The sequence below is a fragment of the Mus pahari genome, chromosome 7 (genome assembly GCF_900095145.1).
Source record: "Mus pahari chromosome 7, PAHARI_EIJ_v1.1, whole genome shotgun sequence".
Lineage (NCBI taxonomy): Eukaryota > Metazoa > Chordata > Mammalia > Rodentia > Muridae > Mus > Mus pahari.
This window is the reverse complement of record NC_034596.1, coordinates 112429660-112446830: the sequence shown is the minus strand read 5'-3', so window position 1 is coordinate 112446830 and position 17171 is coordinate 112429660. Positions and strand designations below refer to the sequence as shown.

Genomic DNA, 17171 nt, shown 5'->3' with positions numbered 1-17171 from the left:
GAAAGAAAGAAAGAAAGAGGAAGGAAGGAAGGAAGGAAGGAAGGAAGGAAGGAAGGAAGGAAGGAAGGAAGGAAGGAAGGAAGGAAGGAAAGCTTCATGCAACCCTTTCCAATCTTGCAATCCAGAGTCTTTTAAACTGCTACAGTTATGTATGAAATTGTAAATCATTCCACTAACCTCAAGTCTCTACTACATCAGTTCAGGCTTAAAGAGATCTGCTGTGATAAGCAAAGGGACCTGCTCTACTGCTTCCATTTTTGTTTGGTCTTTCCATCTTAGATAGATGTCTCTTCCTTCAGTTGAATTGATCTTTTTAATTTGAGACTTTCATAGTTAAGGCTCTAAGCTGTTTGTTCGTACTAGGAGCTGACCTTTTTTCTCTTTAGTTCCCACATCTGAATGACAGAAAAAAGTACATAACATTGTAGAATTCATTCCTTATTTGACTTTTTCCTGCAGAGGCATTTGCCTAAATAAGGACAGTGAGTAACAGCGCCATTTTAAAAACAGGATGGAAGCAATACAATGTCTCTGAACTATCACTTCATTCACTCTCCTGCTAAATCTCCCAGTGTTGTCCATAGTAGAGGGGAGGGACCCATAGGAGCACACTCAGCCTGTGGGCAGCTTCCTGTGGGCCAGCATGGTTCAGACAGCTCAAATGTTGCTGCAGCTGGAGAGACACAAACTCACACAGTGGAGTGTCATCCTGAGAATAGGCGAAGACTGCTGGGGCAGCCTGTGTTTTCCTTATAGTCTTCATCCTGTCTTCCATATTCTATGTAAGTCCTCTCATAGTCCATGAGCACAGGCCAAACACACCACCCAATCCCACTGTCTTTCTTACATCACTAAAAAGTGACTATTGTTTACTCTATCCCTGTAGGTTTTCTTCAGTGTGATCCATAGTAGTTACTGCATTGGATCTGTAGCCCCTCACCTGGAAACCTTCACTGTAGCCAGAGGAGCTGCCTTTAATATTTTCCAGATTATTGATAAGGTAGGAGCTCTCACTGCACTGAAAGATAGCTGTCCTTACTGCAAGAAGGGACCTGAAAGACAGGAACATTCAACTCACCAAAACCACAGGGTGGGTAAAACCTACACATTGGTCATTTGGTTATAGAATGAATGATTGTGGCTAACTTTTGTGGGGGAATTTTTTTATTAAAAACTTCATGTTTGCCTGGTGGTGGTGGCATAAACATTTACTCCCAGCACTTAAGAGTCAGAAGCAAGTGGATTTCTGTGAGTTTGAGGCTAGCCTGGTCTTCAGAACAAGTTCCAGTCAGGGCTACACAGACAAACCATGTCACAAAGAAAACAAAAAACAATAAAACAAATAAACAAAGAAATAAAGAAAGGAAGGAAGAGAAAAAAATAAAGACAAAACTTCATGTCTAGTTCCATGTACTAAAACAGGAAGGAGATTTTAAAAGAACTTTAGGGTTCATCTCTAAACTATTCTGGGATAAAGGTGTCAGCTTAACCCTTTAAAGATGTTTAATTATCTCTTTGTTTTTCCAAGAAACCCAATATAGATAACTTTTCAACAGCTGGATATGTACCTGAATGTATAGAAGGAAACATAGAATTTAAAAACGTTTCTTTCAGCTATCCATCAAGACCTTCTGCCAAGGTATGTTAAATTCAGTTTCATTCTTCCATTGTCTCAGGCCAGAATCTTCTATTCTGGAAACTTTTTTTTTTTAAAAGATTCTTTTATTCATGTATGTGTGGCATGCGACTATATGCATGTTAACCTATGGGAGTGTGCGTGTACATGCGTGCATGTACCTGTTGAGGTCAGAGATCAACATTTGGTGCCCTCTGTGATCAGCCTCCACCTTACATATTGAGGAAGTGTCTCTCACTTTAACTGGAAGCTCTACAGTTCAGTTGGCAGTTTGCTAGCCAGTTTTCGAAGGGATCCCCTGTCGCTGTTTCCCACACTGGGATTCCAGGTGGGCCTGCCTCCACCCCTTCCAGAATCTGTACGAGTTCTCTGGAGCTGAACTACAGTCCTCAGACTTGCATGCCAACCAGGTACTTGCCCAGTGAGCCATCTCCCCACCCCTTCTTTAGGATGATTTTGACCCAGAGTTTGTCTACTAGCTTAAAGAAGCAAGTAGACCAATATCTGACAAGCACTGAACAAATATATCTGGATATTGCGGGGCTTGTTGTTTAATAATAAAGATGCGGAGACATCTGTATAGTGTAAGGTTGTTAGCCTGTTTGCTGGGCAGTCTCACAGCTAACCCATAATTTAAGCTGTTCTGCTCTACCTCAAGGCCTTGCTACCTTTCTTTCTCTCTCCCAGTCCTCCAACCAGTCCTGCCAATCCTCCTACCCGCCCTTCTGCCCCAGCTCCAGCCGCCAGCTTTTTATTACGCAAAAAGCCCCCTCCTTTTCGTCTAGTTGGCATAGTATGTGTGACCTTCCCCACCACAGCTTGCTTTTTCTCTTGGGTCAGGTGAAGAAGCAACAACATTTACATATCCTGCTAGCCTGGCTCTGCCAACCCAGCAATTAACAATTGAGAATACAAGAACATACCTTACAACACTTGTGGACATGGGTTATCCCAACATGGGTTATCTGGAACAGTGATTTGTATTTTCCTTCCTCTCTCCTGTACTTGACCGATAGGCATTTTCAACTGCCTGTGTTTCCTCCACGCTCCTTTTCTGAGCACACTAAAATGTCTTGGATTAATGCTGCCACCTACTGGTGATGCCAGGATATTATCCAGCTGTATTTCATTTATTTGAATCTGGGAGTTTCCAACCTTCAGGTGTGTACCTGTTAGGCCTTCCCTCTCCCACCTTTGGGGCTTCTGCTGCAGGCGCAATTGTATCTTAGATACCCTTCCTCTCACTTTCCACACTCTCATTCACACACACAGGCACACGTACATACCAGTGCCCGTGCACAGACACACATTTATCAAAACACAGTCTGTCCCATTCGAATCACTCGGCCTTTAATAGTTCTAAGGAGACTCAGTCTAGCTAATGCCCAGCCCACTGCCCTCTTGGAGTGCACTCAACAAACTAATCTTTTAAAAACAAATAATTCTTGGGAAAATATGTCTGCTGCTCCTATTAAATTTTCCTTATATTTAATTAATGCATTTGCTTCCTCTGCTATCCACCCTCAAAAGTAGCATTGTTAAGGATTACAAAAGGCAGCTACTAACAAAATATGTAATTAGGATAAAAGAAGGGGGGAATTTTATGTGAAACAAATGAGATTGCTAATGCTATCATCTTCTAATGTGCTGTATAGAATTTGCATTAAAAATAATGCACCCACTCCTTTCTCTGTTTTTTTCTCTGACCAACGTTTCTTACTGAAATTCTGTCCTCAGAGTCTTTTACTTTATGACTTGCTTGCCACCATCGTTGTCTGGTTTTTTGTTGTTGTTGTTTGTTTGTTTTGTTTTTGTTTTGTTCTGTTTTGTCTTTTGCTTTTTCTCCTAACACAGCATTTTAGACTGCATTTTGAATATACATTTAAGCTGGGTTCTGTGACTCTGAGCACCAGTTGTGCCTATAATGCCCTGGGCCATTCTCTCTGGGTTCTAAACAATTCTTATTTGTTTTGTTTTGTTTTTTTTTATTTTGAAGCTGGGTTTTCACTAGTACCCCAAGCAAACTCCTGGCTAGTATATCTGGGTAAACAATTGTCTTTAACTAATTTGCGTGTCTGTGTGGGATCAGGAGGGAGGGGCATGCCACTTTGCACAGGTGAAAGTCAAGAACAGCTTAGCTTTCAAGACTTGGTTTTCCACTTCTAACTCTCTATTTTGAATGCACCTTGTAAAGATATTAGACCTATTCTAGAGGGGAACTTTTCTAAGTAACTCAATCGTTTGTCAAGATTCCACTTGTTACAAATTAAAAGATAAAACATTAATTTGGTTGTCATAAGATTCATGTAAGGTCTTTCAGTTAAAAATGTGAAGTTTTCAGGCGTGGTAGATGGTTTACTTGGTAGTGAGCAGGTAAGGTACCCACTACTCAAACATGAGACCCAGGGTCCAGATCTCCAACACTCACTTAAAACCTGGTGGGTATGGTAGCCCAGAATATGGGAGGCAGAGATAGAATCCCCCCAAAATGCTAACCAACCCAGACTCACTGAAACCTAGGCTCAAAGAGAGACCTTGCCTCAATATATAAGGTGGAAAACAATTGAGGAAAACTCCTGTTGTGAACATGGCACCTCCATGTGTATGCACACACACACACACATACTCATACACGTATACCTGCACACATGTAAACATATATCATGTGCACATACAATGTGCACATGGAAAGAGGAAGGGAGAAAGAAGAGAGAGGAAAGAGAAAACAATGGAGGATGGATGTGATCAAGATATATATATATATATATATATAGTATACATACATATGGCAATGTCATAATGAAACCCATTATAATTTTGTACAATAAAAATTGCTAATAAAAATATGTGAAGAGTTTTCTGTGGCTAGATAACTCTTAAATTAGATCTGTTCTGTGTATAAAGAAATTTTTAAATACTATACTCCCAAACTGTGTATTACTACAGGTATAAATGAGGTATTATACAAATAAATATAAGATCTAAATTGTTTTCATGTGCCACATAAGAATTTTTCTGCTTCCAATTACAGATTAATTTTCTGACTGTATGTAAATAATTGTCTATCATTCCTAACTGTATCATTCCTGTGCATATAACAGATTCTGAAAGGTCTCAATATCAAGATTAAGGCTGGAGAGACAGTAGCTTTGGTTGGTCCCAGTGGCAGTGGCAAGAGTGCAACAGTCCAGCTTCTGCAGAGGCTGTATGACCCAGAAGAAGGCTGTGTGAGTGCAGACTGCTAGGGGAAAATCATGTGGAGGGGCTGGGGAGATGGTCCAGCTTCTGCAGAGGCTGTATGACCCAGAAGAAGGCTGTGTGAGTGCAGACTGCTTAGGGGTAAATCATGTGGAGGGGCTGGGGAGATGGTCCAGCTTCTGCAGAGGCTGTATGGCCCAGAAGAAGGCTGTGTGAGTGCAGACTGCTAGGGGAAAATCATGTGGGAGGGGCTGGGGAGACGGCTCAGTGTTCAGAGCTTGCTGTAAAACGTGTGACTTGCACATCTGCAATCCCAGTGCCAGAGATGCTTGCCGGCCAGCAAGTGTGGATGAAGTGGTGTGCTCCAGGTTCCCTAAGAGATCCTACCTCAAAAATTAAGGAGGAAATTGATCCAGGAAGAGACCCAGTCACTGGTACCTATGCACACATATGAACATCCCAAGCACTGGTCCCTATGCACACACATGTGCACATACTCAAACACTGGCTCCTATGCACATGTGTGCACATACCCAAACACTGTTTTCTATACACACGGCATACACACACATTAGCATGTACACATGTACACAAAAAGAAAAAACACTAATTCTTAATGTTTTTAGTTAACACTTACTATGTTGTCTTTAAAAGAAAACTTGTTCAGAACTTTGTAGGCCTGAGTTTGTGCTAATATTGACTAAATAAATTACTGAATCAGCGTAAAGAAGTGCTGATTCTCACACAAAACCAGGGCTATGAGGAGTGGAGTCTCTGATGGCCACATCCAACTCTGTCTCTGGAATATGTTGAGGTGACTGTGCTACCTAAGAAGACAGAGGAGGGACTCTTACCTTTCGGGACTGAATAGGGCATTGAGAAATGAAAAGGGCTAGAACCTTATAGACACCATCAGTCTTAAAACAAAGCTGATGGTATCTGTCTATATATTATTTGTAGCACCTACAGTGTTTGTGTATGTGTGTCTTATTAACAACCTTATAAATATTTAGTTTGTGGTTTCATGGGATTTTAAGTTAATTAAAATTTCTCGAAGATTTGTTAGTTCCAATCTAGCAGAAGAAGAAGAAAAAAAAACTATTGGTGTTATCCATACCATAAATGTGTTTACTAAAATATAGCCAGTCTTTGCTGAGGTACTACTTCTCAGTTTATTCTTTGGATTAAGAAGACAATTGAAAGCCAAGACCTTGGGCAGCATCATAGCCTGCTTGGTTCTTTGATATGGCAGATCACCGTAGATGAGAATGACATCCGAACCCAAAACGTGCGACATTACCGAGAGCAAATTGGAGTGGTCAGACAAGAGCCAGTTCTGTTTGGTACCACCATCGGTAACAATATTAAGTTTGGGCGCGAAGGCGTGAGTGAAGAGGAAATGGAGCAGGCAGCGAGGGAAGCAAACGCCTACGACTTCATAATGGCCTTTCCTAAGGTGAGCTTGTGCTGCCTGGGCTCTCAAAATCCACCCAGAGTACCAGAGGGCTCCACACAGCCTAGGGTAGGCTAATTCACTTTACACAGTGGGTTAACGTGGAGAGTATTTTAGATGCAGCATCTGCAGAAAGAGGAACGTGCTAAAGTCCAAAAGAAGTAAGACGTCAGTAAAAGGCCAATGGAGAGAGGTAAGTTTAATTTTTCTACATGTCACTGTACACGAAAAAGAAAAAATAATATCTATGTTAAAGCAGGCCAGACATTTGAGAAAATCAGTACAAGCTGAGAACAAACGTTGGTTTGTACCTCCATCTAGTGGCTAGTAGTAGAAATGGCATGCTCACACGCTGTCAGGACTGGTGTGCTAAGATGAGGTTCTTCTAAAAGTACAAGGAACGAACACTGTATTAAAAATGTAGAACTGTAAAGAGATGTGATAAATTTGAAATTCTTGGAAGAAAGACAAGTATTAATGAACATAGTGTAATAGTTTTTAAACCATTTATCTATGTTTCCTGAAGTTCATTAGAGCCACCTGACAATTGTGGTTGTACCCAATAAGATATAAAAAACTTACACTTGAAATTAAATTACATCTGCAACCCATCATTCCAGAGGGTCACAATAACAAAAGCATTAATTTTGAAGGACACGCCTAAAAACCACACTGTGTACATTGTAACAAAAAAAAAACTAACTCTTTTTTTTAATAATGTTTATTATGCCGTGATTTAACATAGTGATTAACATAGTATGCAGGCCGGCAAGATCACTCAGGGCTTGAAGGTTCCTTTCCTTGGTTGGGAAGCAGCACATTGCCTTTTGTTGGTCTTTTATTCCTTTCAGTGAATTTCCTCAAATGCACAGTGCTCTCCCGCCTCTCACTTAGAATTCAAGAGCATTTCCTTGTACTCTTCAACCTGGCTCTGCAAGTTGGTATTTACTTTACTAAAAGAACATGTATAAACAAAGATGCCCTTTGCGGTAAATTTAATAGTAAGTCATAATGCTGTAATCCAAAGAATAAAAGGAGAAACTAAAGGTTAGTGTGATGAATGCCAATGTTCACAGGCATAGTCACGGGGGGGGGGGGCTGGGGGGGAGAACATGAGAAAGAAGAAGAGGGAGTAAGAAAAGGAGAAAGAGGGGGAGGAGACAAATTAAGGGATGGAAGAGGGAGGGGACAGAGGCAGAAAGACAGAGAATCAAAAGCAAAAGCCATTCTTGACCTCACAGTCACTGAAAAGTTGGCCTTAAAGGAAACTATGAACCCCCTTGTGCCTATGGATTTAACAGCTTGGAATAGGGAGGGTCAATCCCTTCAAAGACACAAACTACCATACAAATTCAAGAAAAAAGCAAATAATGTGCCCAAATTTTCTTACAAATCAACTGAATTTTTAAATAGTGGTGAAAGATATAAAAAAATTAAAGCTCTCACAAGCCTTCAAAATAAATTTTCTTAAGAATACATTTAATAAAAGATAAGCCAAAACAATAAAAGGAGTCCTAAATAAATTGTGCCTTATTTATTAAAGAGTCAGTTGTTTTTAAGGTTGTATATTCTTCCCAAGTTAACCTATAAATGTGATTCTTTGCCAATTGGAGAATTCCATGACTGTTCTGTATATGTGTAGAAAGTGATGGATAGACTCCCAAATATGTTTTATTTGTAAAATCAAAATGTGAATATAGATGAAACAGCTTTAAAAACAGCAATGCTAGCACACACTCACAACATCTTGGTCAATACAACAACCAATACAGTAGTAGAGGAACATCTGTGGACAGGTAGAACAGCAGGGCAAACACTCAAAACGGGACCATGTATCAATTAAGTTTTAGCAAGGCTAACAGAATTAATCAGGTGAAAGAAAAAATTTAAGCAAATGGTACATCCAATGAGCTGTGGTTTTTGCATTACACCACAAATAAAAATTAATTTGACATACATCTTAAAGCAAAATATTAGCTTGTATTTCAAAAATAAAAGTGCAGCAGATCACTTAGAGAGCTGAGGCAGGAGAATCACCATTTGGAGGCCAGCCCACACTACATAACAAGGACAAAACCAGTCTGAACTAGTTGGTAAAAACAGTCTCAAAATAATAATTAACAGATTTAATACCTTAGCAGAAAGAAGAGTATCATGATGTTGAGGTAAGCAAAGAACTCTCAGGAAGCTTTGTACTGCTTTCTAAAGTGGTAGCACAGGGACTACTGAGATAATCCAGCAGTTAATGGCATTTGCTGCTCTTCCAGAAGACTCAAGTTTGGCTCCTAGCACACATATTGTAACTCTAGTACCAGGGGACCACAACCATCTTCTGACTTCCCTAGGCACCTAGACACACGCAAAGAGTTGTTTACGGTTTTATTTTTTTAATAAATCTTTTTTTTAAAAAAATATGTAAGGAGCTGGAGAGATAGCTACATGGTTAAGAGTACTGGCTGCTCTTCTACAGATCCTGAGTTCAATTCCTAGCAACCACATGGTGGCTCACGACCATCTGAAGTGGAATCTGATGCCCTCTTCTGGTGTGACTGAAGACAGCTACAGTGTACTCATGAAAGAAAAAAGAAAGAGAGGGAGGGAGGCAGGGAGAAAGGAAAGAAGGAAGGAAGGAAGGAAGGAAGGAAGGAAGGAAGGAAGGAAGGAAGGAAGGAAGGAAGGAAGGAAGGAAGGAAGGAAGGAAGGAAGGAAATCTTTTTTAAAAGATATTTTAAAAAAAAAAAAGCATAAACCATCCAAGTATGTGTGATTGAACTTGTGATCCCAGTATTCAAGAGACAGAGGAGGGAGTGGCAGGAAAATGTCAAGTTTGAAAAGAGCCTGACTGAATAAGACCATGTCTCAAAAGAGGGGTAGGAATATGGTCAAGATACATTATATACACTTCTGAAAAATAATTTTAAAAGAAATTGAGGCTAAAGGCTGAGGATGTAACTTGTTGTGGAGTGTTTGAGGAGGTGCACAGGCCCTGAACTCCTCCTCCAAGAGGAGGAAAGAAACAATAACAAAAAGAAAGATACAAACTAGATTAAATTAAATTAAAACTTTCTTTCAAAGAACATCATGTAGAAAATAAAAAGGTTAGATACACCATACGAGAAAGTGTTCCAAATGTCTCTACCTGACCAGGGCACACATCCAAACTATTTAAAAACTGTTACAGTCAGAAACAAAGAAAAACTAAGACTTTAAAAAATAGAACCTCGGGTTTGGCAAAAGATGTACTAAATGAGCAATGCACATGTAAAAACTGAACATTTTTACTAGTCATCAAGAAAAGCTGAAAAAGCTGCAGTCAGATGTGATTTCACACTTGCTAGAATGGCCAAAGTGGAAAAGACTTACTAAAGTAATTTGGGTGCTGATATAAGCACTTGGACCACTCCTCCCATCTGAAAAGAACAGCAGTTGATAAAGCAGTCTGCCTGCCAGACTGTTATACATACAATCAGGACAGCTCACTATTTCTATGTATCATCTTCCACTAGAAAAGAAAATATAATCACAAATTATCTTTTACATGAATATTCATGGGAGCTTTATTCATAATAATCAAAACTTAGAAATAAGTACCTGAATTAACAAGTTATTACCAGATGGAATACAGTGTTCCAAGTTAAATTTAGATGTCAGAGAAACAATGAACTTTTAAGCTTAGATATGTCAACCATTTTCTGAAATTCAACTTTAACTGGCCTCAGTAGGGCTTGGAAGTGTTTTTGTTTGATGAGGCTGCACCTGAGAGCCCAAGGGAGATTGACATTGTAGAGCCACATAAGCACACACCACTCAACAGATACCATTCAACAGCATAAACCACCGTCAGGTCATGAGCATTTTTCAAAAACACCCCTAGCTGAGGAGCTATTGGCAAAGGATACTGCGGAAGGGAAGGGCAGGCTACTTCAGGGGTGTGGGCTGTGTGTGGTAGGGACCACTTGCTCCAGCAGATACTCCTACACCCAAGTACACTGGACTCAGTATAGGACAGAGAAGCAGAGTTTGAAGCTGGAAGCAGAAGCCACAAGTGAAGAAGGAGTTGTCATTTGGATGGAATAGGGTCCTAGAGGGTAGACAGAATCTAAATACATTGTATATATGTATGAAATCACCAAAGGGGGGGAGACAGAACACCACTACCTGAACTGAGGATACAACTCAGCAAAGAGTTTGTCTAGCATGCAAGAAGCCCTGGGTTTGATTCCCAACACCATATGAATGCAAACATGATGGCCCTTGCTTGTAATCGCAGCACTTGGAAGGTGGAGGCAGGATGACACAAGAACAGTCCAAGGTCATTCTGGGCTGCATGGCAAATCTGCGGCTATCCTGGGCTACATGGGAAGCTGTCTTTAAAATTAATAGATAAATTTGCACTGTCAAAATCAAATGTAACTATTTTGAAGCAAGATCAGATTTGGACTGAGAAGGACCCTGAGAAGATTTTGTAGGTCACTATAGTGCTAATTTATTTGCCAAAAAAACCAACAGGGCCATATCCATAAAATATGTCCAATTACTGTGCATAATTATTCTACAATAAGACTAAATTTTTTTAAAAAATATTTCATCCTTTTTAAAATTTGTTTTATGTGTGTGAGTGTTTGCCTGCAAGTTTGCACACTACATGTGTCCATGGAGGTCAGAAGAGGACATCAGGTTCTTAAGAATTGCAGTTACAGGTGATTGTGAGCAACAGGTGAATTCTAGGAACCAAATGTTGATCCCCTACAAAGCAGCCAGTGCTCTCAACCACTGAGCCACCATCCCGGTCCCAAGAGTGACCTTTTTAAAAGTAGGAGGAAAAAATAAGTCGCTAGAAATAGAAGGTTTAGAAAGAATATTGAACTTCTATCCTTGATGAGAGGTGTGCCATAACCCAATAGAATATGACTAATACAGACCACCAGTACGAGAAGTTACCCACTATAATATAAAAATATTCAGTTTGTTAACAATGTGTTCATCAAGAAATAAATGAATAGAGAGGGCCTTAAATGTTTCCCAAGACTGAAAAATGTTTTAGGAAAAAAATAAAGCTTTTAAAAAAGAAATTGTAATAAGTTTGGTTCAGTCTGTTGGGGTTTTATATGTCTGTAGGGTTTTTTTGTTTTTTGTTTTGTTTTGTTTTGTTTTGTTTTGTTTTGTTTTGTTTTGTTTTGTTTTGGAGACAGTGTCTCTCTACAGAGCCCTGGCTGTCCTTGATCTCCAGACGTGGACCAGATTGGCCTGAACTCACAGAAACCTCTGCCTCTGCCTCTGCCTCCTGAATGGTGGAATTAAAGCTATGCACTACCACACCTGGCCTTTTGGCTTTGTTTTTGAGGCAGAGTCACCTGTAGGCCAGGTTGACTTTGAATTCAGTGGGCAGTTGAGGATGGCTTTGAACTCCTGGCCCTCCAGCCTGTGTCTCCTCCTCATTAGATTTACAGATGGGCATCACTATACCCAGCTAAGTGGAATTCATTTTTGTCTTACTATTTTTCAGAGTCTCCAAAGGACATATCAAATTACCAAAAACACTACTACAGTGAATGCTTCCCAGATTTTTTTAAAAACTATTCAGGGATCATCTAAAAGAGATTTGAAAACTCACTCCTATAAAGAATTTTTCTAATAATCCTTCTTTCTGGTTATCTGGTTTGGTCCTAAGTCACCTTTGCTCGTTCTCTTTGCTAGAACGTTCCCTCAGAGATGTTCGTTTTTTAAATAATCAAATCAAAGACTCTGAATGGCCATGATAAAGCAATCATGAGGCTGATATCAAAGCACAAATGTGCCTGCCATTTCCTCCTCTAACCATTTACCACCTTTCTATGTGTGTGCTTTTTCCTCTCTATATCTCATTAGAAATTTAATACACTAGTAGGGGAAAAAGGAGCTCAAATGAGTGGAGGCCAGAAACAGAGGATCGCCATTGCTCGAGCGCTAGTTCGAAACCCCAAAATTCTGATCTTAGATGAGGCTACATCTGCCCTGGACACAGAGAGTGAGTCGCTTGTTCAAACTGCGCTGGAGAAGGTAAGTGGGCAGAATCATTTCTGAGTTCCACACTCCTGGTTCACTGTTGTTTTTAAGTACAAAAAAAGTACAGGCTTGGGATTCTTTGGATACCAGGTAGTAGTTTCCAGGGTTCCCCTGGTGTGGATCCAGGATGTCACTTGCAGAAATAAGTCTATAGTTGGCATGCACACACATCACGTGCGTACACGTGCACACGGGCACACTTCACATATGCACGCCCTCAATCTGTACACCCGTCCATTCCAGCAGGTCTCATCTGCCCATAGCAACAACACCCTGATCACAGAAAGAGCAGTTGGCGTCTTTTGCTTTGTCCATTCACACTAGTGGAATTGTTCTCTCCTCTAACTATTTTTCTTCTTTAATGCCTCCCCAGGGTCATTCTAAAGTCTCTCATGTTTCATGGCAGTGGCCAGTACTGTCTGAGGAAGATAACTGGAAGTCAAGGCTTCTCTATTTGAAGTGAAATTGTGTTAATGTGTAAACAGCTCCTGATAGTTACCAAAGAAAAGATGGCTCCCATATGAAAACGGGCAAAAGATCTGGGCCATTCACAAAACAGAGTTTCATGTTTTCACTAACCAGTTGAAAAGTTATTCGTCTTCATTATTCATTAGGAAGATGTAAATAGAAGTTTCAATATAATAACACTCATCTATCAGGCAAAAAGGGACCTAACGTTGCTGGTATAAATAGCATGCTTCCTCAATTGTCCTGCTCCTTGGGCCTCTATAGACTGGGACACCCTATAGCAGCTCCTTTTGAGGTGAACAAATGGTAGATATCTATAAATTTGTTCACTAAATAAACACATAAAAGAATTTATATGTTATAGAAAACAAACTAACTAAACACAAATCAAACCCAGTTATTAATAGAATGGATAAATTATATCCATACAGTAAAATACTTTGTAGGTGTAGGGAGCAAAATGATTAGTCTCAAAGCCATGGATACATGGACAATCAAGTGTATAGACTACAGATTCCATTTATATAAACACACACACACACACACACACACACACACACACACGTTACTGGGAATAAAATGGTCCCTTTGATGGGTGAGCTGTCACAAGACAGGGCAAGTGTTGGCTTCTAAATGCTGGTAATGACATCCCCATGTGAGCTGGATAAATTCAGTTTGAAATGTATCTATCAATGCCCTTATGTGTACCTACCTATGAACTAATAATTGTTGTAAGTCAGATTAAAACACATCTAACCTTAAGTCTGTATATAACTTGTTAAAGAACATGCTCATTTGAGAGATGACAATGAGTTTAAATCTTAGATATATTTTTGCTCTTATGGTTAGATAGCTCAAAAACTCTTGTTAGGTTTCTTTCTAGAGCTAAGATACTATGGTTATGCTTTTTATTTAAAAAAAAAACACCATTTGGAACAAATTACTTTTTTATATTCTAATCTGCTGAGTATCTGATTTTCTATGTCCCAGGGTGAGATTCTTTATAAAATAATTGTGAAAATAAGTTGCCCTGACTATTGCACAAGTTATCTCTAACACTCTTCTGTTTATTTTCCATATCTTTTGTTCGGTAGGCAAGCAAAGGCCGGACTACAATTGTGGTAGCACATAGGCTCTCCACCATTCGTGGGGCAGACCTGATTGTGACCATGAAGGATGGCATGGTGGTGGAGAAAGGGACCCATGCTGAACTAATGGCAAAGCAGGGACTGTACTACTCCCTCGCCATGGCACAGGTAGACTGTGGGTTGTTATGTGTGTATGTTTCTTTGTAAAGAAAGAAGCAACAGGGCAGGGTGGGGTTACATTCCCCACAGAAGGGCTTCAACAATTATGAGGTAGAGGATAATGCTGAGAAGAAAGCCAGAGGGATAAGACAGCAATGCAGAGATTAAAAAGATAAACAAGCAAAACACCCACTTGGTTGTGCAACTGAATGGTAAAGCTTAGCCTTTCATGAAGAACAATGAATGCTGGGAGAATAATGGTGGGAGAGACAGTGAGGGAGAGATATTAGCAGTTCTTAGAAGCCTGTCAGAAAGGCCAGGGATGGGGGCAGGGGGGTGGCTAAAATGTGGAGTGCAGTAGACAGTGTGCATGGCATGGAGTGGAACTTAATAAGTATCTGTGGAAAGAACACACACACAAACTCTGCTCCATGCTTATGCATCACATAGGTGGGATACAGAGCTCATACTGGGTAGTCAAAGGGGCAGGATAAAGTTGCCAGCTCTCATTTTTCAGAACTCATGTGTCTGCTTGTGCTGAGATCCACCCTGCTGGATTTTACACAGCTCTTTCCTTAAGGCACATGAGTAGAAGATGGAAATTAACCCTTACCATGTCCTTCATTCTAGTCCTGCTTCCTTCTCTTATTCTAGTGAACTAATTTCTTCCTAAAGGCTCTTATATCGGTAAATAACTTTAGTCTTTTCCTGTTTATTTTACTTCCACTGTCTGGTCCTATGTTGGATGTTCAGATTATTGTTTTACAAATTAGGAAGTAGAGAAAGCTGAGTCTCCATCTCCTCACCAAGTTTATAATAAAACTGTAAATTCTAACTTTCTCCAGTACACTGAGTAAAGTGTTATTGAGCATAACCTAAGGGTAATGAAAAAAACAGAAATTTGAAATATATTCTTAAACAGGGCATGGTGACTCAGGCCTATAATCCCAGCACTCGGGAGGTAGAGGCACAAGGATGCTTGTGAGTTCCAGACACATAGTGAGATTCTGGTTGCTTTTGTTGTTGTTTGTTTTTAAAGCGAGGAAGGTTCTGGGAAGATATCTCAGTCAATAACATGCCTGCCAAGTAAGCATGAGAATTTAAGTTCAGATCCCCAACAATATAAAAGCCAGACACTGTGGCCCTCCTTGAAACTCCAGCTTGAGATGGGCAGAAGCAGGTAAATCTCTGGAGCTCATTGTCCTGCCAATCTAGCCAAACTCATGAACCCAGATTCAGTGAAAGACCCTACCTCAAAAAGTAAGATGGAAGAAGCAATGGGGGAAGACACTCAATTTTAACCTCTGTTCTCTCTCTCTCTCTCTCTCTCTCTCTCTCTCTCTCTCCCCCCCTCCCACTGACACAAAGGCATGCATGCAAGCATGTATACCCACATGTGCACACACACACACACACACACACATACATACTTACATATAAAGACACTGGGCTGGTGAGATGGCTCAGCCAGTAAAAGCACTGGCTGCTCTTCCAAAGGTCCTGAGTTCAAATCCCAGCAACCACATGGTGGCTCACAACCACCCATAATGAGATCTGACACCCTCTTCTGGTGGGTCTGAAGGCAGCTACATACAGTGTACTTATGTATAATAATAAATAAATCTTTAAAAAAATAAAAAATAAAAACACATGTAGACACTAAAAAAGGAAAAGGAAGAAAGTATAACCTACTTGATTAACTTCCTGATTTTGATTTTATTTCATATTTGTCTCTATTCGGTGTTTCTTTTAAAATTAAAGCTAGATGTTATTTGACAATTGAATTTTCATGATTTTTCATTCCTTAGAGCACTGGTTCTCAATCTTTCTAATGCTGTGACACTTTAATACAGTTCATGTTGTGGTAACCCCCCAAAGAAAACTATTTCATGTTACTTCATAACTGAAAATTTACTACTGTTATGAATTGTAATGTAAATATCTGAAATGCAGGATATCTGATATGGGACCCACAAAGGGGTTGTGACTCACAGGTTGAGAATCAACCATAGAGGAGTCAGCTCATGAAGTCACAAAATTCAATATTTCCAAAACAATATAACTAGTAAGAAAAGAACATATTGGAGGTCATATTTCTCACTTTTTGAGTCTTTTTGTTTTTTTCTTTCTCAGGACAGGGTTTCTCTGTGTAACCCTGGCTGTCCTGGAACTCATTCTGAAAACTAGGCTGGCCTCGAACTCAGAAATCCATCTGCCTCTTACCAAGTGCTAGGATTAAAGGCATGCATTGCTGCTGGCTCCACTTCCACCCCCAGCCACTTTTTGAGATTTTTAAAAACCATTTTTAAGAACCATTAGACTTTCTTTGGAATAACACATCTTTTGTTTTTCATTATAATTAAACTGAAAGTCCATTACTAGGCCTTATGTCAAAGGGTTTCACATTGTAAGAAAATCAGAAATAATACATTTGTATTATAGTCATGCAAAATATTTTAACACCTTCTTTGAAGTATATTAGTGTTCTCAGGTAACCAAAACTGTGTCAATTCACACAGATCATATTGTATTCTTAATGCTCAATGAGCACACATGAGCAAGTAATTATTTTTTCAAATTCCGGATGCATTTATTTGCTACTGTTGACTGTAGTGTCAAAATTAGTCATTCTGAAAATCTATGACCATGAGAATGGCAAAGCTAAAGCTGTTAAGAACATTTGAGAATAGGTGGCTAGAGGGTGGGGAGAGAGGACCAGATTCCAGATCCCCACCAGTGTGGTGGTCCCTCCGTGATTCCACATTCCCATTAGTGTGTCAGATCCCTATAATTTCAGATCCTCCCAGTGTGGGGGACCCCTGTAATTCCAGATTGTCGCCAGTAGGGGGCTAAAATTCCAGATTCCCACCAGTGTAGGGGATAATTTCAGAAGAGACAGAATCTCCAGTACATACTACCCAACTAGACTAACCATCAGTGCTCTCTGGGTTCAACTGAGAGACCCTGCCTCAATGAATAAGGTAGAGAATGATCAAAAAAGACTCTCAATGTCAACTTTGGGCCTCCACATTGACAAGCACACAGGTATACACACAACACATACATACACATACTTACACACATATATACACACACATGCACCACACACACACACACACACACA

The 17171-nt window shown here is 39.9% G+C and overlaps 1 protein-coding gene across 1 annotated transcript in view; it reads left to right on the top strand.

Annotated features, from left to right (window-relative positions):
- Positions 1 to 17171, top strand: part of Abcb5 (ATP binding cassette subfamily B member 5) — a 92272-nt gene that overhangs the window by 29444 nt on the left and 45657 nt on the right. Inside the window, exons 10-15 of the mRNA XM_021202041.1 lie at positions 887 to 1000; positions 1529 to 1639; positions 4738 to 4863; positions 6087 to 6290; positions 12156 to 12326; positions 13895 to 14056. Of these exons, the coding sequence (XP_021057700.1) occupies positions 887 to 1000; positions 1529 to 1639; positions 4738 to 4863; positions 6087 to 6290; positions 12156 to 12326; positions 13895 to 14056 (888 nt within the window). The remainder of the gene's footprint in view (positions 1 to 886; positions 1001 to 1528; positions 1640 to 4737; positions 4864 to 6086; positions 6291 to 12155; positions 12327 to 13894; positions 14057 to 17171) is intronic.